The 27,324-nt window shown below is 41.1% G+C and overlaps 2 protein-coding genes across 2 annotated transcripts in view; one reads left to right on the top strand and one right to left on the bottom strand.

Annotated features, from left to right (window-relative positions):
• Window positions 1-456: 456 nt before the first annotated feature.
• mkrn2os.1 (MKRN2 opposite strand, tandem duplicate 1) lies at window positions 457-26,872 on the bottom strand. Its single transcript, XM_060910271.1, has 4 exons — window positions 26,207-26,872; window positions 26,031-26,077; window positions 17,686-17,848; window positions 457-1,711 (listed from the first exon to the last, which is right to left on the bottom strand). The coding sequence occupies exons 1-4, from the start codon at window positions 26,443-26,445 to the stop codon at window positions 1,504-1,506; spliced, it is 657 nt and encodes a 218-aa protein (XP_060766254.1). The 5' UTR covers window positions 26,446-26,872; the 3' UTR covers window positions 457-1,503.
• Window positions 26,757-27,324, top strand: part of mkrn2 (makorin, ring finger protein, 2) — a 28,003-nt gene continuing 27,435 nt past the window's right edge. Inside the window, exon 1 of the mRNA XM_060910270.1 lies at window positions 26,757-27,088. Coding sequence (XP_060766253.1) covers window positions 27,063-27,088 — 26 coding nt within the window. The 5' untranslated portion in view covers window positions 26,757-27,062. The remainder of the gene's footprint in view (window positions 27,089-27,324) is intronic.

The raw sequence follows: 27,324 nt of genomic DNA on the forward strand, positions 1-27,324 counted from the left end.
AAATGTGTTGAATTTTTTTAGACTGGTTCCAAAATTTGACAATTACGTAACTGAAATGTCCAAGGAAGAATTAAATAAACGTCTAAAGCTATTCTATACCTCGGCATGACAGCAAGACAGCACTTTCTACAAAAAAAAACAACACTAAAGTCAATTCGTGCAACCATCGACAGGTTTTTAAGAAGTCCACCAAAGCAGAAATAATTTTGTCGGCTGTTTGTATAAAGGTTTTATTTATCGAATTTGCTAAAAATAAAAATGCTCCGTTTCTCAAAATCCAGTGAATGTGGATAGAATAAAACAATTATTCCACTCAATCTCGTTGTACATGTGTATCATCTCATGTACGACTTGATTTGATGGAATAATTGTTGAATTTATGCAAAAATCTAGAAAACATGATTAAAACATCACATTTTCACACATATCAATGAGTGGCAAAAGTATGTGCACCTCCATGATTAGCAGTTTATTTGATGGTGAAATTAGAGTCAGGTATTTTCAATCAACAGTGTGGCAATCAGGTGTGAGTGTTTGCCCTGTTTTATTTAAAGAACAGGGATCTATCAAAGTCTGACCTTCACAAACACATGTATATGGAAGTGTATCATTGCACAAACAAAGGAGATTCCTGAGGATGATGGGTGTCGCTTTAGCCCCCCAGTAAAAAAAAAAAAAAATGAAGAGCATTTCCACAGACACAATGTGATGAGAACTCACAGGATTGGAACTAAACAGCTGTGCAGCCATAAGAAAACCATTTGTTAGTGAGACTAATCAGAGAAAAGGCTTCAATGTGCTAGGGAGCAAAAAGATTGGACTCAGGAATAATGGAAAAAGGTCATGTGGTCTGAGGAGTCCAGATTTACTCTATTCCTGAGTGATCGGCGCGTTATAGTAAGAAGGGAAGAGCATAAAGCGATGCATCCATCATGCATAGCAGCCATTGTACAAGCCTCTGGAGGCAGTGTGATGATCTGTGGTTGCTTCAGTTGGTCAGGTCGAGGCTCAGTGACGTTATGGGGCAATAAAATGAAGTCAGCTGATGACCTGAATGTACTGAATGACCAGGTTATCAATAATTGTCTTTCTTCCTTCATGTCATGGGCATAAAATTAGAGCTCAGATTGTGAAAGAGTTGTTCAGGAAGCATGAGGAATCATTTTCACATATGAATTGGCCATAACAGAGTCCTGACCTGAACCCCATTGAGAATCTTTGGGATGTGCTGGAGAAGACTTTACGCAGTGGTTCCCATCCTCAACACAAGATCTTGGTGAAAAATTTATACAACTCTGGACTGAAATAAATAACATGACGTTGCACATGTTTATCAAAACAATGCCATGGCGAATGCATGCTGTAATCAAAGCTAAAGGCGGTCCAACCAAATATTAGAGCGTGTAACCTTTTTTGGCAGGGCAGTAAAGGTAAGAGTTCATTTTAAAACTGAACCAAGTTTATTTTCACATGAAAGCACTAATTAACTGAACTATAAAGACCTTATTTATCAACAATGTAAAAGCCATGTTGTGATATTTCTTCATAAACCCTGATGTACATGGAGGCACGTTTCATTGGGGATAAAACGTGGGCAGCGGTGAACTCATTTCTGCTCAGAGGGGCTTTATTGTCCAGCGATCTCACGTGGTTTATGAACGTCAGGGCGAAACCGTAGCAACAGGAGCCAAACTCCCTCTCTTCATGGAATCTTGAAAAGCAAAAAATACAGACAGACACAAATATTTACTGTTTGATCTTCATGTGTTATGTGCCCAAGCCTAATTCTTGCTGAAATTCAAATCAATAAATGTGAATATTAATTCAGTTTATATCACAGCAGTGCTGAGTGCTCAATTCTGATTGCTCAGAAGTTGTTGTTTAATTTTCTATAAACAGCAGCTCTGAAAATAGTGCAGCACAGGTTTATATTAAATGCACTTCATTCTAATGTTATCGTTTATATAACAACTTAATAACCAACTCTTGTCTGGTGGATTCTTAACATAACTGGGTTTTAAAAAAATAAATAAATAAATAAAAAAGGTAAGTGTTGATACGGTGACGTTTTCCATGCATACACATTTATTTAGCTTTTTTGGAAGGAGTCTCCAGTGTCATCACTTTCTAAGGCTGTTCCTTTAGATTTTCCTGTACATTTTTTTTATTTTAAGGAAGAGAGGAAAAAGGAGACTTTGGTGAGTGAATGACTATTTATGGCTGTTATAATAAAAGTGAAAACCAGAGCTAACTTGTTTCATGGATGATCTGTAACATTAAATGTACAACCCCAATTCCAAAAATATTGGGATGCCATGGAAAACAGAAATAAAAACAGATAATGTGACTATATGAAAATCATGGAAACCCTACATTCAATTGAAAATAGTACAAAGATAAAATTTCAAATGCTGAGATTTTTTTAAAAATAATATTTGCGCATTTTGAATTTAGTGCCAGCATCATGTTTCAAAAAAGTTGGGACAGGGGCATGTTTACCACTGTGTTGCATCACCTCTACTTTTAACAACACACTGTAAATGTTTAGAAGAGAGGAGGCCAGTTGCTGTAGTTTTAAGAGAAATGTTGTCCCATTCTTGCCTGATGTACAATTTCAGCTGCTCAGCAGACTGAGGTCTCCTTTGTTGTAGTTTTCATTTCATAATGCACCAAATGTTTTCAATGGGAGACAGGTTTGGAGTGCAGCCAGGCCAGTTTAGCACCTGGACTCTTTTACTATGGAGCCATGCAGTTTTTAATATGTGCAGAAAATGGTTTGGCACTGTCTTGCTGAAAGAAGGAAGGCCTTCCATGAAAAAGATTTTGTCTGGATGGCAGCATATTGCTCTGAAATGTGTACATCATTCAGCATTAATGAAGCCTTCCCAGATGTACAAGCTACCCATGTCATGTGCACTAATGCACCCTCACACCATCATAGATGCTGGCTTTTAAACTGTGCACTGATAAGCCGGATGGTCTCTCTCCTCTTCAGCCTGGAGGATGGTGGTGTCCATGATTTCTAAAAGGAATTTCAAACTTTGATTTGTCAGACCTCGGGACAATTTTCCACTTTGCCTCAGTCCATTGTAAAAGAGCTCGGGCCCAGAGAAGATGGCGGTGTTTCTGGATATTGTTCATATATGGTTTTAACTTGCATTTGTGGATGCAGCAATGAACTGTTTTCACAGACGATGGTTTTCAGAAGTGTTCCTGAGCCCATACAGTGATTTCCACTCCAGACACGCGTCTGCTTTTAATGCAGTGTCACCTGATGATGACTGTATGATGTGATCCCCAAAATTCTTTGCAATTTTACATTGAGGAAAGTTCTCATCTCATTATCTCTAGCTGCTTTATCCTGTTCTACAGGGTCGCAGGCAAGCTGGAGCCTATCCCAGCTAACTACGGGCGAGAGGCGGGGTACACTCTGAACAAGTCGCCAGGTCATCACAGGGCTGACACATAGACACAGACAACCATTCACACTCACATTCACACCTACGGTTAATTTAGAGTCACCAGTTAATCTAACCTGCATGTTTTTGGACTGTGGGGGAAACTGGAGCACCCGGAGGAAACCCACGCGGACACGGGGAGAACATGCAAACTCCGCACAGAAAGGCCCTCGTCGGCCACGGGGCTCGAACCCGGACCTTCTTGCTGTGAGGCGACAGCGCTAACCACTACACCACCGTGCCGCCCTTGAGGAAAGTTATTCTTAAATTTTTGCATCATTTGCCCAGGCAATCTTTCACATAGCGGTGAACCCCTCCCCATCTTTACTTCTAAGAGACTCAGCCTCTCTGGGATGCTCTTTTTATACCCAGTCATTTTTTTTTTAAATTAATTTATATTTTACACAGCATCCCAACTTTTTTGGAATTGGGGTTGTAAGAATGGTAAAACATACCATGTGTCATAAAAAATGATTAGTGCCAGCAAATTGCTGTGGTGTAAAAAGGTGGGGGGGGGGGGGGACCCACTTCAAGACACACTCTTACTAGTAAATAAATCAGTTTCATGTCAGGCCATCCCATCGTTAATTATTTTCATATGATAACACACATGTTTTATTCCATAGTTATTTCATGAAAGATTATATGACTGGAAGCTTTCAAAAAAAACCTCCCAAAACAGGATGTACTACCAAAAAAAATAATTTTAACCGGGCACATTTTATATATATATAAAATCTCATTATCTCTAGCCGGTTTATCCTGTTCTACAGGTCGCAGGTAAGCTGGAGCCTATCCCAGCTGACTACGGGCGAAAGGCGGGTACACCCTGGACAAGTCACCAGGATATATATGTATATATTAGGGTGGAGCTAATTTTTAAAGTTATTAAATATGACCATCTTGAAGAAATCTAACTGGTAGCTCAATCAGCATGAAGTTTGGCAGCCAAGCCACAAAGTTTGCCACAATTAAGTACTGCTGTCATTAGAGGCATTATTCCATATAGGGCCTACTGTACAATTATACTACACTGGAATGGATTGGGGCAGCATTAAATATTATCAGTTTATTTCGGGTTTATTGCAAAGTATGCAGTGAAATGTACACTGCACAACTGTTATAATGTTAATCATTTTAAAAACTGATCACTAACATTATGGAGCTAACCGATCTAGCTGATCCCATTCCACAGACAACATAAGCTGAAAACATGCATCGGAAAAAAGCCTCGACTGGCCCTAGGTCTACCTATATGCATATTGAAGACACTTTTTTGAGTACCTCTGAAGTCTGAATACAGAACTAGTGCATGGTAAATATGCCACATTGCTATAATTATCAATGTATAAATAAACTACTTTGTTGAATATTTATTTACTTTATTAATAAAATATATTAAAAAGAAAGTACCAATAGGCTAAAAAAGCCTGTAGAATGGGTACTTCTTTTGAATACATGTCTGTGTGCAATTATCTGAATATGTTCTGAATCTGTAGTTCTATACTATATATAAATACAGAGCTGCCCAAGAACACGTGTCTAATTTGTCTAAAACTTACTATACACGTACACAAAAAATAAAATTATAAAAATCATACATTAAACAAGAAGCCATCACAGTGAGCTTTATCACAGAAATGCAAAGGACTAGAATTGTATACGAACTATATAATAATATAGTTTACAATTTGTACACACAGCAACAAATGTTAAATAAATAAATAAATGAATGAATGAACAGCTGATGATATAGTACTGACTAGAATACACATAAAATGGACAACTGTAAAAAGAAAATCAATAAATTACTTTTGTAATCTTCGAATTCACTGAGCTACCATTAAAATTTAAGATATAATGCACAAACTTTGTTGATATGGTTTTTAGTACAAATTTAGTACAAACATGTTCAGGGGGTAAGGCCAAATAAAATGAATGAAAAACAATTTTCTGTCATTTAAGCTCCACCCTAATAAAAAAAAAAATAAATAAATAAAAAATTATATATATATATATATATATATATATATATATATATATATATATATATATATATATATATATATATATAATTTATTACATGACTTGTCTAGGGTGTACCCTGCCTCTCACCCATAGTCAGCTGGGATAGGCTTCAGCTTGCCTACGACCCTGTCGAACAGGATAAGCAGCTACAGATGATGGATGGGATACAAATTTTATTAGGGTGGAGCTTAAATATTTTATATATATATATATATATATATATATATATATATATATATATATATATATATATATATATATATATATGCACATAATGAAAGGAGCAGAGTTTGTGTGTTGTTCATTTCAGGACTCCTATTTCACAATATGCACATACTACTGTTTGCCTTTACTTTTCTATGACTGTATGTTATCATGGTTTATAATCCCAGTGTTTTAATGACTACAGTATATATAACCAGAAGAGGATGGGTTCCCTTTTAAGTCTGGTTCCTTTCAAGGGTTCTTCTTCATGTTATCTCAGGGAGTTCTCCTTTGCTACTCGCACCTCTGGCTTACTCATTAGGGATCTAAATCTACATCTGGATTCCTGTAAAACTGCTTTGTGACAATATCTATTGTTAAAAGCACTATACAAAAAAACCTGAATTATTTTTGGTTGACTGATCAGTCTATCACTCCCCTTAGGAAATCTGCATGACACAGAAGCAATAGAAAACATTAAATATCTATATACATTTGGCAAACAGTTTTAAAAATATGGGATGACACAATAATATCTAAAATTACAGAAATAATTAGGTTAAAAGAGATACGCAGAGCCTTTATTTTTAAATACATTTCTGAGTGGATAGTATCTCCATCCTTGACTCTTGTATGCTGCATAAATGGGAATTTAAAAAATGTATATTTTTGAGAGTTAAAATCGACCGCAAAGTTGGCATTCGAGCTGCCCCGCTGAGCCAGCCAGCCCTGAGCGCGTGACGTCACAGCGGTAACCGGTTTTAAGGCCGAGGCCTTTGACAGCTATAGACCAAAGTCATATAAATAAAAATTTAGGGTGAAAGTAAGAAATACCGTTACTGACTTGCTCATCCAAGACTGATTTGACTTCACTGATTGTGGGTTGACTCTCATTAAAACAGGATAGGTGTTCTAACTTATGCAGCATACATGTACATGCATGCATTTTCACTGATAAAACGTAAAAGGCGAATTAAATAATCAGATGAACTGAGACGATCACATTCTGAAGCAAATTAAATAATCTTATACCGGTAACACACACAATACAAGTTACACGTATTCATCTAAATGCAGGTAAACATGTTCTTGTTGTTTTGTATCCAAATGAGAGTCGAAGCTTACCCATCTGTGTTCTGGCTTCTTGAAGGCCGATTGTTTTTGAAACAATCTTACTTTCAGTTGTTCGTTCAGTTCTCTGTTCATTCACTTCTTCCACGTAAGGGCGAGATGGCAGCAATATCCAGTTTAGAAATAAGACGGCTGCTCCACTCATTCACTTTTCTCCATACTGTGTATTCCGCCATTACTGCTCGGCTCAGGCAATTACTAAAACCTGGGACGGAACGGGATGTCACCAGTTTTAGCAACAACCACGGGGAGGTCACTGCCCAAGCGGTATGTCCTGTCCCGGGTTTTAGCAACAACCCTCGGCTCACTCCGGGAGGACTGGTGCAACTGAACTTACTTTCCTTTTTAAAAAAAAAAATAATAATAATACTTTCTTTTCTTGTAGTTTTCTTTTTCTTTAATTGTTGGTACTGTACCCTCTTTCAATACGGGCTTAGAGCCAATGCTCCTCAACAGATCAGAGGTCTCATACGAGTCTTCAGTAAAATGTGCAGAGCAGAGGAGAGACCACTTCGTAGGCTCCCAATGTGCCCGTGAACTTCTCGCAAAACGCATCCAAATCTTTGCAGTTTGAACATTCTTGGGCCATGAATACAACGTAAATCCACCTTCTGTCGTGTTGCTGCACAGGCCAAAAACACATCTACGTGGCATGGTGATAAATTAGCTCAAAATGGAGGATCGGAGTTGCGGTCAGCTCTGTGTTTTAGTATTGCGGAAATGGCGATGAGACCGACAGACTTCCTATTGTGATGTTACGGACGTCAAGGGCATTCACTCAGCCCGCTACGTATATAAATCACTTTAATCATAAAAATTACTATATTAGATTTATTGTTAACGCTTAAAACTATTCTTGTGCCATTTTTGAGGTCTCAAGGCATTTATAAACGAAAGTGAGGCCATGGCTCTGCATATACAGTGGGGCAAAAAAGTATTTAGTCAGCCACCAATTGTGCAAGTTCTCCCACTTAAAAAGATGAGAGAGGCCTGTAATTTTCATCATAGGTACACTTCAACTATGAGAGACAGAATGGGGGGAAAGAATCCAGGAAATCACATTGTAGGATTTTTAATGAATTAATTGGTAAATTCCTCGGTAAAATAAGTATTTGGTCACCTACAAACAAGCAAGATTTCTGGCCCTCACAGACCTGTAACAACTTCTTTAAGAGGCTCCTCTGTCCTCCACTCGTTACCTGTATTAATGGCACCTGTTTGAACTCGTTATCAGTATAAAAGACACCTGTCCACAACCTCAAACAGTCACACTCCAAACTCCACTATGGCCAAGACCAAAGAGCTGTCAAAGGACACCAGAAACAAAATTGTAGACCTGCACTAGGCTGGGAAGACTGAATCTGCAATAGGTAAGCAGTGTGAAGAAATCAACTGTGGGAGCAATTATTAGAAAATGGAAGACATACAAGACCACTGATAATCTCTCTCGATCTGGGGCTCCACGCAAGATCTCACCCCGTGGGGTCAAAATGATCACAAGAACGGTGAGCAAAAATCCCAGAACCACATGGGGGGGACCTAGTGAATGACCTGCAGAGAGCTGGGACCAAAGTAACAAAGGCTACCATCAGTAACACACTACGCCGCCAGGGACTCAAATCCTGCAGTGCCAGACATGTCCCCCTGCTTAAGCCAGTACATGTCAAGGCCCGTCTGAAGTTTGCTAGAGAGCATTTGGATGATCCAGAAGAGGACTGGGAGAATGTCATATGGTCAGATGAAACCAAAATAGAACTTTTTAGTAAAAACTCAACTTGTCGTGTTTGGAGGAGAAAGAATGCTGAGTTGCATCCATACCTACTGTGAAGCATGGGGGTGGAAACATCATGCTTTGGGGCTGTTTTTCTGCAAAGGGACCAGGACGACTGATCCGTGTAAAGGAAAGAATGAATGGGGCCATGTATCGTGAGATTTTGAGTGAAAACCTCCTTCCATCAGCAAGGGCATTGAAGATGAAACGTGGCTGGGTCTTTCAGCATGACAATGATCCCAAACACACCGCCCGGGCAACGAAGGAGTGGCTTTGTAAGAAGCATTTTAAGGTCCTGGAGTGGCCTAGCCAGTCTCCAGATCTCAACCCCATAGAAAATCTTTGGAGGGAGTTGAAAGTCCGTGTTGCCCAGCAGGCCCGCCGACAGGGGGACAAACAGGTATGCTGTCCCGGGCCCAGGAATGGGGGGGGCCCAGAACTGGGCTCTCATGAAGTTGCGATTATTTTATTTCATTTCAAAATGTGTTGATTTGGGGGAGAAATGTGCTATATTTGCATTCAATAAATGATTTCTAGATCTTTTGCCTTTATTGTCTTTGAAAAAGGCATCAAGAACCCCCTACCACCCCTAATGCAAAAACGGTTTGGTCTGACTCTTTGATTAAGGGGAAAAAAACGACATCGTTCGATCATAGCGCTTCAACAATCAGCATGCGTGCCATTTGCCAACATGCACAAGTCAGGAGCACAGAAAAGAAAAGAAAAGAGAAAAAGAGAGGAAGAAACCAAGAGACTCAGGGGCTCACTGCATAAATATTTTTAAAAAAGATTCGGATGATGCAGCAGGTACTAGCAAAGGCAGTGGGGCAGCTGAGCCAGGTAAGACCAGTGTTGGGCACGTTACTTTCAAAAAGTAATTAGTTATAGTTACTAGTTACTTTTCCCAAAAAGTAACTGAGTTAGTAATGGAGTTACTTTGTCATAAAAGTAACTAATTTACCAGGGAAAGTAATTATTCCATTACATTTTGTTCCCCCTCAAAAAAAATCAAATTCAATTAGTGTAATCATAATAAAAGTGAATGTTAAATGTGTTTAATGACTGAAATGGACACTTAACAGAACCAATTAGTAATGTTATCTACACTATATTAATATTTTTGTGGGACAATGTGAGAAGACATCTATCAAATGTAATATATTTTTGTAGTTATTAAAATTGTGTTACTAATTTCTGGCCACTGACGAGGACAAACGCTTTGTTCCTCGACATAATGTGCATTGCACGTAAACACTCTTGCCTTTTATTTCAAGTAATGAAAAGTAATGGCTGTATTTCCAATGTGAAAGCGCAGTGCTGGGCTGACCGCTCGCCATCGCTGTGTCTTCCGTTTGAAAGAGCGTGCAGTAGTGCAGTAGGCGTGGCCTATCTACATATGTTGTCCAAATCTACTCTGATTGGCTTACTGTGCCGTTGTCTCGTGTCTCCCCGCCCCACACGAAAGCAGAGTAAAGAAAGGCTGAACGAGCAGCGTGCCAGATGAGAACAGCTTTAATAAAGTAACGCATAGTATTTTATTGTACGTAACGGGAACGGCGTTATAACGATGTAAAAAGTAATTAGTTAGATTACTCGTTACTAAAAAAAGTAACGCCGTTTATTTCTAACGCTGTTATTCCCATCACTGGGTAAGACACAGCCAACTTTTTCCAGCCCCGTAAAGTAACCCCAACCAAGGCACGCGCGGCACGCAATTCACGTTACAAACGAGGGGAGAGCAAGTCACACTGAACACCATATCAAACGCACAGGGCATTGAATCATTTCATAACCACAACGGCTTAATAACATTGTTTCATATATCTGATTGAAGCTAAGAATATTCACATTAGCCCGCAATCATATCCCGCCGTTTCTCGAGCGGTGTGTTCTTCTCTGCTTTTCACACTGGACAGTACGCACGCACGCACAACAAAAGTCCGGTGCATTGCATTTCGCACCTGAATAGTTGCAGACTAAGGAAATGTTAAAATGTTAAAACTGTAAAAATGTTGAAATGCTAAAATGAAATGGTTGTTGACCGGTTGAATGGTTTTTGAATACCTGTCATTTAAGGGTTGGAGTGAGTAGAGACTGGGATAAGAGAGGTGTGTGTGTGTGTGTGTGTGTGTGTGGGTGGGTGGGGGTTGGCCTGGGGGGGGCCCATTCAGAGCATTTTGTCCCGGGCCCAGCCAAAGCTGTCAGCGGCCCTGTTGCCCAGCAACAGCCCCAAAACATCACTGCTCTAGAGATGGAGGAATGGGCCAAAATACCAGCAACAGTGTGTGAAAACCTTGTGAAGACTTACAGAAAACGTTTGACCTCTGTCATTGCCAACAAAGGGTATAGAGATCTTGCAGTCATGTGACCGGAAAGTACACAGCCGCCATCTTGTCGGTAAAAAACACAGCTGAATACTACTGCACTCGTGTACAGAATGGATCAATTTCAACCGACGGACTACACGGCTCATTTTTCTAATGAAGAGATAACTAGATATATGTCTAAAATAAACGATCTACAGATTAGTGACCCTTATGGCTTACCGGACGGAGTTTTCACGACCGTGTCAGTGGATTTTGAACTGCCAGCGGAATACCCAGACGTGTATAATTACCTCATCAACTTTCCCTCGCTGTTCAGTGGTGAAGCACTGCCTGCTTATAAATCTCTGGACAGTTATCTTTACAGAAATTCAGGATTTGTCAGCCGCGGCATCTTGTAAACAAGAAAATAATCCTCACTGGATGGGTAAGTCACTTAAGTATTGAGTATAGCACTGACCAGCCGATTATAGAATAGAATAAGGTAATTCCAGCTGTAATTCCAAATCGTCCATCTTGTTTACCATGGATCTGGCATTGGAGAGGTAGAGGCTTAGCAGTGGATATTTGAGTGGCTGTTTTCTGAGCTTAGTCAACAGGCCGGCTCTGCAGCCTCGCTTTTGCTTCCGCTCCCGGCGCCGCCTCCTTCGCTTTGCTTCCGATAACAATCCACGGAGATTGGTGGTCTCGCTATCTGGTCACCCCACTGGTCTCGCTATCTCGTCCGGAATCAAGTTTCAAGTTTATTTGTACAGCGCTTTTAACAATAAATATTGTCGCAAAGCAGCTTTACAGAATTTGAACGACTTAAAACATGAGCTAATTTTATCCCTAATCTATCCCCATTGAGCAAGCCTGTGGCGACGGTGGCAAGGAAAAACTCCCTCAGACGACATGAGGAAGAAACCTCGAGAGGAACCAGACTCAAAAGGGAACCCATCCTCATTTGGGCAACAACAGACAGCCTGACTATAATATTAACAGTTTTAACAGGTATAACCATCAACTGTCCTCATGGGGCCGTCCTTCACAGGAGTGGGGCGATAAAACTCCGACCAGACACAGGGCACCAGGATGGATCAAGCAGGTCCGAGGGGCAGAAGAGGCCAGCATCTCAATCCCAGGATCAACATGTAACTCAGAGGGACAGATTGGGGGGGGGGGGGGGGGGGGGGGGAGAAAGAGAACACGTTGTTAGGTATGCCCTAAAAATGACAAGTATTAAATCTGTGTGGTAGGCTCGCAGAGACGAGAGTCTTTACATCAGGCATGACACACAATGGCATGTTAATATGGTAAAAAATATATCATGACCTGCTCTGACTGGATGCTTGATTGGGTGATGGGAGCACACTCCTCAGCAATGATGAGATGCAGATGGGACCCTTAGGGCTGGCCAAGACAATTCAGTTACATTTCACCGGGTCTGGGACATGCGACAGAATGTCTGACGGCCGATTCCCTGCAGGCTACAATAGCCAGTCGAGGTCCCCACCGTCTCCACCAAAAGATTTCCTGTTGACTCCATGTAACTCAGAGGGACAGATTTGGGGTGGGGGGGAGAGAAAGAAAACACAGGTGGTTAGGTATGCCCAATGTCACCTGAATAAGTAGGAACAGTATACATATTGCACCGAGTACAAGCAGGGACTCCGGCAACTAACTATGACAGCATAACTAAAAGGAGAGAGCCAGAAGGTAACACAGGCATGAGGGAGCCCCGGGACATAAAGCAGCCAGCCACTACACCGTCAACAAACTCGAGTGAGCAAGCGAGTGGGGACTGACAGCATCCATACATCCCAGTTTACCAAAACACTCTATGTCTGAGGACCCTCCAGATCTACTCCTTTACCTCATAAACACCATTAACAAAAGGCTTGACTAAACAGATATGTTTTCAGCCTAGACTTAAATGCTGAGACTGTGTCTGATTCCCGAACATTACTTGGAAGGCTGTTCCATAACAGTGGGGCTTTGTAAGAAAAGGCTCTGCCCCCTGATGTAGCCTTCACTATACGAGGTACCAGCAGATAGCCTGCACCTTTTGATCTAAGTAGGCGTGGCGGGTCATAGAGGAGCAGAAGTTCACTCAGGTACTGTGGTGCGAGACCATTTAGTGCTTTAAAGGTCAATAGTAGTATTTTATAATCAATACGAAATTTGATTGGGAGCCAATGCAGTGTGGATAAGACAGGCGTGATGTGGTCATATTTTCTAGTTCTAGTAAGGACTCTTGCTGCGGCATTTTGAACTAACTGGAGCTTGTTTATGCACTTATTGGAACATCCAGACAGTAAGGCATTACAATAATCCAACCTGGAGGTAACGAAAGCATGGACTAGTTTTTCTGCATCATGCAATGACATTAAATTTCTTATCTTTGCAATATTTCTGAGATGAAAGAAAGCTATCCGGGTGATGTTATCAATGTGAGTTTCGAATGAAAGACTGGGGTCAATAATCACTCCGAGGTCTTTTACTGCTGCACGTGAAGAAACAGAAAGGCCATCCAGAGTTACTGTGTAATCAGAAAACTTACTTCTAGCTGTATGTGGTCCTAGCACAAGTACTTCAGTCTTGTCAGAGTTAAGCAGAAGGAAATTTATAAGCATCCAGTGTCTAATGTCCTTAACACATTCCTCAATTTTATTAAGCTGGTGTCTCTCATCAGGTTTTGCAGAGACATACAACTGTGTGTCATCAGCATAACAGTGGAAACTAATACAATGTTTACGAATAATATCGCCCAGAGGTAACATATATAGAGAAAAAAGCAGTGGACCCAAGACAGAACCTTGTGGAACACCAAACTTTACCTCGGTACGTCTAGAAATATCACCATTTATCTCAACATACTGATAACGATCAGTTAGATAAGACCTGAGCCAGGAGAGGGCCATTCCCTTAACTCCCACAACATTTTCTAGTCTATCCAGAAGAATGGAATGATCAATGGTATCAAATGCTGCACTAAGGTCAAGCAACACAAGTAGCGAGACACAGCCCTGATCAGACGCCAACAGTAGGTCGTTTACTACTTTAACCAGTGCTGTCTCTGTGCTATGATGAGGTCTAAATCCTGACTGATACATTTCATGGATGTTATTCCTATGTAAATATGAGCATAACTGCTGTGCCACAGCTTTTTCAAGGATCTTGGAGATAAAGGGGAGGTTTGATATTGGCCGATAATTGGACAGCTGACAGGGATCAAGGTCAGGTTTTTTAATCAGGGGTTTGATAACTGCTAGTTTAAAGGATTTGGGTACATAGCCAATCATAAGAGAAGAATTTATTATTTTTAGAAGCGGTTCAATTACTCCAGGCATTATCTGTTTGAATAGATGTGTCGGTAAGGGATCTAGTACGCAAGTTGAGGCTTTTGATGTAGAGATTAATGAAAGTAATTCAGTTTCTTTTAGGGGAGTAAAACATTCTAACTGATGATCTGATACAGTTATATTGTTAACTACAAGGTCACTTTCATTGTCTAACCTTAAATTAGTAGTTTGAATTTTTTGTCGGATATTCTCAATTTTGTCATTAAAAAAATTCATGAAGTCGTTGCTACTACATACTGCAGGTGTGCATGTGTTGATAGTGGACTTATTCCTGGTTAATTTTGCTACAGTATTAAATAGGAATCTAGGATTATTTTTGTTATCTTCTATTAGGGAGGAGAAATATGTTGATCTCGCAGCACTAAGAGCTTTTCTATACTTCAGGAAGCTCTCCTTCCAAGCTAATTTGAACACTACCAATTTTGTTTGACGCCATTTACGTTCCAATTTTCGAGTGGTCTGTTTTAATGTGCGAGTGTCATCCAGGGTGCTAATTTTTTTGTCTCTGACCATTTTCCTTTTTAGAGGAGCTACATTATCTAAAGTATGGCGGAATGTTGACTCTAAGCATTCAGTTGCCTGATCAAGTTCTGCAGGGGCTGACAGTGACCCAATCAAAGTTGATAACTCTGGAAGATCATTTATAAAGCTCTGTGCAGTAGTTGACGTGAATGTATGTTTAATACAGTAGCGTGGTGAGGTGCATATATTATTACTCAGACATATTTTGAATGAGATGAGACAATGATCTGAAATAACTTCAGACTGTGGAAGTATGACTATATTGTCTACGTTTAATCTGAATGTTAGTATTAGATCAAGGGTGTGACCACCATTATGGGTCGGTCCTATGACATTCTGCTTAATCCCGACTGAATCCAAGATGGACACAAACGCTGTTTTTAAAGGGTCTTCTGGGTTATCGAAGTGAATATTAAAATCTCCGACAACTAAAGCTTTGTCTAAGGAAATAACCAAATCTGAGATAAAATCTGCAAATTCAGAAAGAAACTCAGAATATGGCCCCGGGGGCCTGTAAATAATAAGCAATGGAATTAACTGGGTAGACTTATTTTTCGAGGCTACATACATTATGAGTATGAAGAACTTCAAATGTATTAAATTTATAACCAGGTTTGTGTGTTACACCTAGATAATCGTTATAAATAACCGCGACGCCTCCTCCTCTACCAGTTAGACGAGGCTGGTGTATATAACTGTATCCAGGAGGACTCGCTTCATTTAATGCTATATATTCATTTGGCTTAATCCATGTTTCTGTTAAACACAGTACATTAAACTCCTGATCAGTAATGAGTTCATTAACCATTAGCGCTTTAGATGCAAGAGATCTAATATTTAATAGCCCCACCTTTAGATCAAAGGTGCTGGCAGCAGCTGTACAGTCAGTCTGATCTAATTTTATATTGATTAGGTTACTGGAACAAACCCTCTGAAAATTTCTACCTTTTTGTGGAGCTCGGGGAACAGACACAGTCTCGATGTAGTGGGCCCTGAGTGACGACTCTGTGCAGCTAGCAGACAGTCGGTTTAGCCTGTTCGTCTGCTCCCTGGCCTTGGCTCTGGATTGTCAGAAATTAACTAGGCCTGTTCTGAGACTATGACCTATGCTGCAGGAAATGAGAGCAGCACCTTCCCGAGTGGGATGGATACCGTCCCGCCCTAACAGGCCAGCAGTGCCCTCAAAATTAGCCCAATTATCTATAAAGCCCACACTGTTTTCAGAGCACCACCTGGACAGCCAGCAGTTCAGCGACCATAACCTGCTGTAAGCTACATCGCCACGCCGCATTGGGATGGGGCCAGAGCATACTACAGCATCGGACATCGCCTTCGCTAATTTAAACACCTCTACAAAGTTACTCTTAGTAACCTCAGACTGACGAAGGCGTATATCATTAGCTCCTGCATGGATAACTATCTTTGAGAACCTGTGCTTGCCTAGGACCCTAAGATTACCTGCTATGTCCGGCGCCCTGGCTCCCGGTATACACCTGACTAAAGCTGCTGGTGCCCCTAAAGGCTGAGCTAATTTCACGTGCCGTATGATAGAGTCCCCTATAACCAGAGCTCTTTCAGGTTTCTCAGTGGGTGCATCACTAAGGAGAGCAAACCTGTTCGACACGTGACGCGGAGAGGAGTGGTGCTCCCGTGGGCGAGCCTCAGCGGTAGCTTTGGCTCTACGCTTATGCCGCCGAGCCGTCACCCATTCGCCCCGCTGTAAGGGCTCTAATGCCGGAGTTGGGGGATTGCTAACTCCACCTAGGGCGTCCAGACTTTCCCTAACAGAAACTACACTGTTCTCACGCTCACTAACCTGCTCTAAAGCCTGGACACGCGCTTCTAGCACTGCAATCTTCTCCGTCAGAGAGCTAACTAATCTGCACTTATCACAAGTAAAGCTAATAGAGCTATCGCTAGTGACGGAGGAAGAATGACTAAACATCCTGCACTCAGCACACTGAACAGGCTGAAGGTGTGCCATGATGAAAAGATTCACATACCTTAAATGAAGATCTGTTGATATTAAAGCAGATCAGATGGCCTCCGCTTGTGGACTTTACACAGGAGGAGAGAAAAAGAAAGCTTCCGGTCTCGGCGTTCTTCCGAAAAAAGAAAGAGAAAAAACCGGAAAAAGGAAAGCGAAAGTGAAAAGTACAAAAATGAAAGCGACAGTATAATAAAAATGAAGAGGATACTGGAAATTTATTTATAGAAAAAAAGTTAAAAAAGGATTAGTAATTAACGCCGGCACTCGCGGGAAAAAGGACTCGGCGCGAACAACTCAGGAAACAGGAAGTGCGTAATGTTGTGCATGCGATGGAAATCGCTACAAACCGTCATTTTCTGCTGGAAACCAATGTCCAGTAAGTCCATACGGTTGTAGTGGATATTGAAGTCCGGTACAGACGAACAACACGCAAAAATACACACAAAAAACATAAAAAACGTGCACAGGTAGGGAGAGCTTGTAGCCGCAGCCGTTGTAGTAGAATTGTATATAGTAGGGTTTTCCAGAAGAAAAGGTAGAAGTAGAAGCAGAAGTAGAAGGCGGAAATATGGCGTTTGACCGACAAGATGGCGTCTGTCACAATCTGGATCGGCTGTGACGTCACATGCAAGTGCTCCATATAACAAAGTATTGAGATGAACTTTTGTTATTGACCAAATACTTATTTTCCACCATAATTTGCAAATAAATTCTTTAAAAATCCTACAATGTGATTTCCTGGATTCTTTCCCCCCATTCTGTCTCTCATAGTTGAAGTGTACCTATGATGAAAATTACAGGCCTCTCTCATCTTTTTAAGTGGGAGAACTTGCACAATTGGTGACTGACTAAATACTTTTTTGCCCCACTGTATGCTTTAAGGAGATGAAAGATGAATAAAGGCTTCACCCACCGTTCTGGAGTCCATGCTGGGAGTGATGAAAAGAGGTTCAGTTCTTTATCCCATAGCTGTATTAGGTCTTCTCTGTATGGTGGAACCAGCTGGATGGACACACACTGCTCCCATCCTTGTTCATCCCTCTGGACTCCAGACAGTGTGTAGTTATAGACCAAACCTAAATGTCAAAGCCTGTATGGGTTATGAGATATTTATACAAGTGCAATATACAGATATAAGAATCAAATTCAGTGTTGCCAACTTGGAGATGATGTAGCTGGATTGAGCTCTTTTTTTTAGACTCCTTTAACAACTCATTTAACTTCCCCCCACCATGTCCCCAACGACCAATGCCTGATCACTACTGTTTCCCCAGTCAACCAATGCCTGATCACCATTGTTTCCCTGAGCAACCAATCCCTGATCACTATCGTTTCCCTCAATCAACCAATGCCTGATCACTATTGTTTCCCCGGTCAACCAATGCCTGATCACCATTGTTTCCCTGAGCAACCAATCCCTGATCACTATCGTTTCCCCCAATCAACCAATGCCTGAGCAACCAATCTCTGCTCACCACTGTTTCCCTGAGCAACCAATCCTTGATCACTATTGTTTCCCCGGTCAACCAATGCCTGATCACCATTGTTTTCCTGAGCAACCAATCCCTGATCACTATCATTTCCCCCAATCAACCAATGCCTGATCACTATTGTTTCCCCAATCAACCAATGCCTGAGCAACCAATCCCTGCTCACCATTGTTCCCCTGAGCAACCAATCCTTGATCACTATTGTTTCCCCGCTCAACCAATGCCTGATCACCATTTTTTCCCTGAGCAACCAATCCCTGATCACTATCGTTTCCCCAATCAACCAATGCCTGATCACCATATTTTCCTCAGTCAACCAATGCCTGATCACCACTGTTTCCCTGAGCAACCAATCCCTGATTACTATCATTTCCCCAATCAACCAATGCCTGATCACCATTGTTTCCCTGAGCAACCAATCGCTGATCACTATCGTTTCCCCAATCAACCAATGCCTGATCACCATTGTTTCCCTGAGCAACCAATCCCTGATCACCATTGTTTCCCTAATCAACCAATCACTGATCACCATTCTTCCCAACAACAAATATCGGCCTTGCCAGGGTCAGGATGATTTAAACTAGTTGATGGCGTTTTGAGCTATTTAACCCATAAGATACCCATTTTAATAAAAATGGTAATTTTGTCAGGATTAAGACGATCATTGATGCATTTCATCATCCTCACTACAGTCATATCATTTAGTTTACAGCTCAAAAAACACATTTAAGTCTGCAGTACCTCTTTAAGTGTCTTTAGATCTGCAATTCATCATACTCGTAACATTTTGCAACATTATGCAAAATATTGTGACGATGCAATAAATGGGAGGTTCTTCAACTACAAGCACTTTCATGTCCTTTGGTCATATTTTTGAAAATACATAAAATTTTGCACAATTCTCTCTCTCTCTCTGATAAATTAACAATAAAACAATTTTTGAAACTTTTTACCATCTGTTCTGAAGAAAGATTTTTTTTCTTACTTCTCAGCATCTTTATAAGCTTCAATGTCACCATTTTGCCCTTGTCCCACAACCAGATTTCTAAAATTCAACCATGAAAATAAAGCTTAAAAATATGTTTTATCTAAAAACTTTTATTGGATACGCTCAAATGGTTTAAAAAACAACAACAACAACAACAACAACATTTTACTATTTATGAGCCAGTTGTCAACATTATTCTTTTACACATACAATATCACCATCATATACCATTCTATAGCCACCACCACTACAATAACCACGAGGCTAATCAGCACACAAATTGTACCATCAGTATTATAATTTTATTCTCCTGTTTCCCTTATTTATTGTACCAGCTACTTTCATTCTGTTTTTAGGAAAATATCCTTTGCATGTCAATTGTCTGGTTGTTTTTGCATGTTGTTGAGCCACACCTAAGATAATTTTCTGTCATGATAGGCGATAAAGTTTTGCCGATTCTAATCATTTCCACCACAGCAATGTCATTCCCTGCTAAAAATTCTGGATGCAGATTGTTTAGGTGGCTGCTATGAAAATGGATGGTGACAACAGAGCACGTCTGGGTATGCTGGAGATGTACATTTTTATGTCCAACTATTGAAGAAAAATAAATGTAAATATTGCTTGAACAGATATTTTTCGTGTCATCTCCAAACCTTCATGGAAGTTTATAAGAGAATAGTTAAATACATATGTGTTAAGCTACCTTGCAGTTTTTTACAAAATACTGTCAAAATGTCATCTCCATCACACTTCTTTATCCCATAGCCGGCAAGGGCCATAGGGGCACCACTGAGTGCGTTTACATGCACATAGAGAAAATCGAATTTCTGCCGTTGCTCGACTGAAATCGAAGTTCTAAATGGCATGTAAACACCTTAGCTAGGCTGAAATTGAACCGAACTTGATTTCTCGTAATCGAGCTACACGACCTAGATTATGCGATTTTTGCCGAGCTACTTAGTGCATGTATACCCTATCGAGCTACGTAGTCGAGCTACTTACTTCAGCACTGCCCCTTCCGGAAGTGACGAGTGACGAGACCACAAGCGGGAAACACGACAGCCTCGGTCGGCATGACAACAGTAGTAGCGAGCAGCAGAAGAGGTCAGGAGGAACAAACGAAGAAGAGAAAATGGCGAGCAGAAACGTGCACTTCTGGAGCAATGAGGAGACAGAGTTCATGCTCATTCAGCTTAAGGAGTTGAATATATTAAAATTCATGGACGGGAGAAAAACGCGCAATGGAGAACACGGAACTGATAACTTTGTTTACACTCTTGAATAGCTCTTCTTCATGACGACAACCAGAAGTGTACCAACACGATGGGGCGTGTAGCGCCACCTGTGGCTCGGGTGCACAATGTACCTCACACAATAGCTCGATTTCCTTGTGTGCATGTAGGATTGGATTTCTCTGGCACCCCTGCTGGGACCCTTTGCTCGATTACCGACAGCAGCTCGATTTGGATGTGCATGTAAACGTACTGACTGACAGCATTTTAACAGTTCACCATTGATGTGTCTAGGGCATTTAAACTTGGTGGAGCCCATCCCCCTCCAAGCTTGATGGAGAATTGGACAATTTAGAGCAGCCAGTTACCCTAATTGCATGTTTTTGGACTGTGAGAGAAACCCACGCAAACACAAGGAGAACATACAAACTCCACGGAGAAAGGCCCCGCCATCGGCCAGGAGGTGTGAACCCAGAACCTTCTTGCTGTGAGGCAACAGTGTTAACCGCTACACCACCATGCCACACTTCCCTGTAGTGGAAAATGTATTTATTCATTCATTCATTCTTTCTGAGTGGTCACTAATCTTCCTGGAGTCCACTCAGAAGCAATAATCAATTTAAAAAGCACAGTGTAAAAATTATCCTTGACTTGCAAGTCATGTCAAAGCAAAATAGAAACCCGGATGTCAGCCATGTTGGTGGATATAGAAATGCGGAGTCAAGTGACATTCCATACAAAACAGTCACGCGTGTGCAAAGTTCTTTTTTTTTCACTGCTTTAAGCGTTCTTTTAGCTGCGCCATATCTTTGTGCTGTATATGGTTGCGGTCACAACAGTACTCGTGACCGTGGCACGTTCCAATTTTTTAGAATTCTGTCCATGATTTGGAAGGAGGGCGAGGAAACTCTGAGACTTGGTATGGAGAGGAGACGAGCACGGCTGAACAACATCGGCAGGGCTGATCTAACAGAGGCTAAAACCAAAACAGCTCGTCTTTGCAGTAATTTTATCTCAGGTGAGATTCAAAAGCTTTGTCAAGAATATCATGGAAGAATTTTAATTTTGTGTTGCTAGATTTTTGCTATAAAATGAGCGTTCTCTTATCATGGTTCACTCGGTCGTTGTTATAATTTTAACATGTGTATTACCATTTTGCTTCTAGGAGCGCCAGGAAAATTATATGATAGAAACAATCCAGACTGGGCACCTACTCAGAAAATGGGCTATGTTTCGTCCAAGGTCACACTTGATTCTTCAGCAGCCAAACCAGATAGAATGTAATATCTGCGGACTCGATGGTCAGTAGAAGAGTCTTATCTTCAGAAAAGTCTGACTTTTTAAAATAAATATGGGCCAAAACCACACACATCATCTCTTTGTATCGAATCTTCGCTCGAGCATTCAAATCCTAGTAATACTGATAAAATTCAGCATTGTTTACAGACACGCTTTCAGCAGCTGCCATCCTAGTTGCTTTGTATATGGGTCCGTCTCAGAAACTGGTCTCTCATTTGGGACATTATGGTCAAAAAATAAATTTTCTTTATTTTACTTTTTTTTTGCATTTACCTAACACTCAATGTTTCTTTTGTCATGTTTAATAAGAATAAAGATAGCATGTTGCTTTATCTGGCCTCCACTTTGGAAATTTTTTTTTTAATTACAATTCAAATGCTTTTGCAAAATTTATTTGCATATAAAATAACTACATTATGAAGAATTAAAGCCCCTCCTTCACAGATGAGTGAAAATATTGAATAAATTTCCTCTTTTTGATTGCTTGGGTTAAAAATGCCAAGTTATGATGACTGAATTGATTATTCACTTAAATATGAATAACATGATACATTTTGGGCATTTGATATGGCGAAATAGGACAATAGGACACAATGGAAAAATCAAGAACACACAGGAAAGATGAGAATAACAGCGCTGGTAAAAGAACAGCGACTGTACCGGCTGAAGGTCGTGCGGGTCTCTGCTGCGGCGTGTGAGCAACGGGACATCACTACCGCACCGGACGGAGCGCGAGGCAGGGGCGGGGCAAAATGACTGGCCGTACATTTTATCAAAAGTCCAAATCTAAATTGACCATGGTTGCAAAATATTGGCCAAAAATACGCAAACACTACGAAATATTAAAGTAAGATGAAAAAGAAACATTCTATTGCCTTATACTGCAAGACTAAAACAAAATAAAACTGTCAAAACTCACCTTTTCAGTGATGACGTCCGAACAGATCACCCGCGTAACAGAAAGACCGCAAATGGAAGCACGATCAACTTCTAACTGTTGGAGTGAAAAATTCCATTCTACACATGCAAATTGTTAATGTGTGTCCTTCCCCGCACACAAATAACACGCTACGGTAAAAAATAGACCACAACTCATTTTATAGCTCAGAAATTCATACAAGACCAGCTACCATCGTAACATATTCTGTAAGAAACATATTCTATCCCTAACTTTCAGCTTTCATTTTAAAAAACAAAATCGCAGATTTATAACTAAATTTTTATATGGCGTAGTGATTTTAAGTTACTACTTTTGGTGAGTTAGTGACCTTGACCCTGAGGCTTTCCGTTTAGATCAAAACACACGATCGTATTGGTTTTGGGTTTGCGGAAAATGGAGTTACAACGGTGATCAAATATTTTGCATGTTGTTTTATTACGGTTATGATTATTCTGTGAGTGCACCAATCCTTAGGTGTATAAAGTTACAACTTAAAATACAATTAGCGGCGGCACGGTGGTGTAGTGGTTGGCACGGTCGCCTCACAGCAAGAAGGTTCCGGGTTCGAACCCAGCGGCCGGCGAGGGCCTTTCTGTGTGGAGTTTGCATGTTTTCCCCGTGTCTGCATGGGTTTCCTTCAGGTGTTCCGGTTTCCCCCACAATCCAGAGACATGCAGTTAGGTTGACGTGGGGCGGCCTTGGGCTGAGGTGCCCTTGAGCAAGGTACCTAACCCCTGACTGCTCCCCGGGCGCTCTGGTGTGGCTGCCCACTGCTCTGGGTGCGAGTGTGTTCACTGCTTCAGATGGGTTAAATGCAGAGGATGAATTGAAGTGTGCATGTGACAAATAAAGGTTCCTTCTTCTACACCAGGGGTTTTCAAAGTGTGGGACAGTCAGCCCCCCCCCCCAGAGAGCAAATAAACAACAGCGCCACCCCCCACAATTTTTGTTGTTGCTATACTTAATGTTCCATTCGTATTTAAAAAAATGGTTGTTGTACACATTATTTTTTTTCTTTTACACATTTTAAACATCTGTGCTTTTTAAAACATTTTTTTTTTACACATGTTAAACATCTGTGCTTTTTTAAAACCTTTTTTTTTTTTTACACATTTTAAACATCTGTGCTTTTTTTAAAAACATCTTGTTTTACACATTTTAAACATCTCATAGCATCGTTAGCTAGCACCTCTTGGCAGACAGCACACTGTGGCAGTGGAGCATCTTCAGATCCAGTCCATGAAAATCCAAACTTTAAATAATCGTGGTCATACTTCCTTCTTTTTTTGCTTGGCCCAGACTCTGTCTCCTCACTCACTGTAGCTTTAGGTACTAAAAATCGATCCATTTTGTCTCTGGCAAAGGCTAGCTGAAGTTCACTAAATGTCCGCAATAGTAATTTATTCTGGTTTATTTTTCCTCATGTTGCGCCCCCCCCCCGAAGAACTCTGGCGCCCCCTAGGGGAGGTGCGCCCCACACTTTGAAAAGCCCTGTTCTAGACTTTTCAGTGGACTACAACCTTTTTAAGGGAATGCGACGTAGTCAACCATTTATCATGTCCCAGATCAAGCCGCCATTTTTCCACAAATTTGCAGAATTTTTGCCAAATTCTGAATATTCACATCAAAGATTTAGTTTTATCTGTATTATCTCATCTCATTATCTCTAGCCGCTTTATCCTGTTCTACAGGGTCGCAGGCAAGCTGGAGCCTATCCCAGCTGACTACAGGCGAGAGGCGGGGTACACCCTGGACAAGTCGCCAGGTCATCACAGGGCTGACACATAGACACAGACAACCATTCACACTCACATTCACACCTACGGTCAATTTAGAGTCACCGGTTAACCTAACCTGCATGTCTTTGGACTGTGGGGGAAACCGGAGCACCCGGAGGAAACCCACGCGGACACGGGGAGAACATGCAAACTCCACACAGAAAGGCCCTCGCCGGCCACAAGGCTCAAACCCGGACCTTCTTGCTGTGAGGCGAGGCGACAGTGTTAACCACTACACCACCGTGCCACCTATCTGTATTATTTCTATCATCATTTTATTTCAAATTAAAACCATCACCATTCAAAACTGTATAGTTTACTGACTGTGAGTATATTTATTGGGATTAGACCCCGAAGCCGTTTGTTTTCAGGATAATGGCTGGCTGATGAAATTATTGGCTGGCTAGCTGACTCAGCCAAAACCTTAATGGCTGCTGCAGCCACCAAAATGTTTATGGCTACAAATGGCTGATACTGGATGTCACTGTGTGGCATATATCCGGGCGAACGGATCAAACAAATGGGGGGAATAAATAGCAAATTACCACAGGTCCCCTGGTCTCTTACTTCATTGTAAATATAAATCTAGCAAGATTGTAGTTCAATGCTAATAATAAGCTAATCTGGATTGTTCGAGGAAGGCATCTAGCTATCTACTCTCACTAGCAATGACCAGTGAAGGACTGGCAGCTATCTTACTATGATGAAAGTAGAGTGGTGGAGTACTTTTTTTTTTATCAATCTCGAAGTATGTGAAACAAACAAACAAACAAAAATACCTTTACACTTTCCCTCAGCAGCGGCAAAGAATGCAGCCATCTCGTCGATATCGGAGTCGATTGATGCTCTGGGTGGGTTCCCGGGTTCCCCAGTGTATCGTGGTAACGGTGTGAGGGGCGGGAAGCCAGACAGGTAGTCACAACGGCAAGCTTGTGGTGGCTCTCTGTGCTGTGATATCAGTTCTAAATCTCTACAGTGTATGCCTATACGTCTCTATTGTGCAACTACTAGTGTGTACAGTTGATCATGTTTGTGTCACTTTTCTTGTAGCTCATGATGTGGATAAACCCATTATTTGATGTACACAATTCTTAGTGGCTCAGCCAAATTTTATTAGATAGCGGCTCAAATTGGCTTACAAAATTATTGGCTGGCGGCGGCTCAAATTCTAAATGGCGGTTTTAGCGGCGCCTGGTGGCGGCTTCGGGGTCTAATTGGGATACCCCCACAGTACCCAGTTTCTGAGACAGACCCATATCCACCATCATGGCAGACGCTCATGACGTGGCACATTTTGATCACGTGGCTGCAAGTCAAGGATATTGTATTGAAAACAACGAAAATACAAAGAAAAGACAAGAGTGTGGTGGAAATTATGTCGAAAGTGCTCCAGGTTGAAGAAACGCCCACATATGCAAATTAATATATGACATCATCCAGCGACTTGGGGAGCGTTTTTGAGTAGGTGTTTACTACTTTCCCCTGAAAACAGCTGGCAACACTGGGGGAAGAAGCGCGCGCTGTCTACCTCTGGAGTCGGAGAGTCCAACATGTAACTCCGTCTCGTGCCATTCTCTTAACCGGAAGAAAAACACAGTGCATGTAAAAAAAAAAAAAAAAATTTAATTTAAAAATAATAATAATAAATTGTACAATTTATCCCACGTTTACTGAATTAAGGTATACGTGATACGTTAAAATTACCCTAAACACCATGGTCCTTGGTTTGCTCCGATAAGAAACGAGCACTGAGTTTCACGGCCGTGTGTGAAAGGAGAAGGAAGTGCTACCGGGGCATCTAAAAGTCCAAGAAGCAGAGGATCACCACAAACAGGACACACGCTTCTCTCACACGCAACCTGTGGATTTACCGTGACATCTGGTTTCGAAAAACTATAAATATCTTTCCCGCAATGTCTGAACTTAACCACGGTTTTCTCCATTTCAAACCGCACAGGTCGTCAAAACATGGCTGCATCCCAAATGACCCCCTACTGGCCAGGTGCACTATATAGAATGGACGAGCCATACCAGTTTATTTGTTTTTAAATACAGTACATACTTCCTGTTTTTGCGTATTTTCCACATCAGGTGCTTCTATATGTCTTGAATTATTTGGAACACAGATTATATCTGTCTTTATAAAACTTCAGGACAAGACAGCACATGCGCTCGTATGTATGGCTCTGTCTCAAATTGCGCCCCAAACCCTGCTGTCCTGCTCCAAGTGTGCACTTTGATGACGTCATCGTACGTGAGAACTCGAGGGCACAAGGGTCTCAAGAGTGAATTTGGGACAGTACGTGTAGCGAGATTAATCAGTGTTTCGAAAAGGTCAATCAATCCATTTTGTTTTGTTAAAATCGAAAAAGAATAGATAACTATAGATATACATTGTAATTGCATAATTACCTTGAAACAACAAGCACTATGTAATGCGTTTAACCGTCCGGAACCAATAGTGAGTTCCGCTGTTGTAGTCGGCAGTAATTAGAGGTCGCGCAAATAGCCGTATGAGAACAGGAAGGAAAATATAAACTGCGCATATATGAAATGAAACATGTCAACAAAGCAAGTCACCTGCAGGTAAAACTGTGAAAACCCTCTAGAGTTCTAACCGCAAAAACGTGAATGAAATACGAGTCTTACACGACGGGGATAGTGCCACGTTTGACTTTGACGTGAAACAAAAATGGTGCAGTGTTAGCTCGCTGATTAGCGACGTTTTCTCAGATTATGGTTTTGTTTGCTTTCTGACTTGTTAGCAACGAGCACGCTGAATATCTGTCATTTGCGGCGCTTTAGCAGAATTAAGAATAAAT

Source organism: Neoarius graeffei, chromosome 26 (assembly GCF_027579695.1).
Source record: "Neoarius graeffei isolate fNeoGra1 chromosome 26, fNeoGra1.pri, whole genome shotgun sequence".
In the NCBI taxonomy this organism is placed as follows: domain Eukaryota; kingdom Metazoa; phylum Chordata; class Actinopteri; order Siluriformes; family Ariidae; genus Neoarius; species Neoarius graeffei.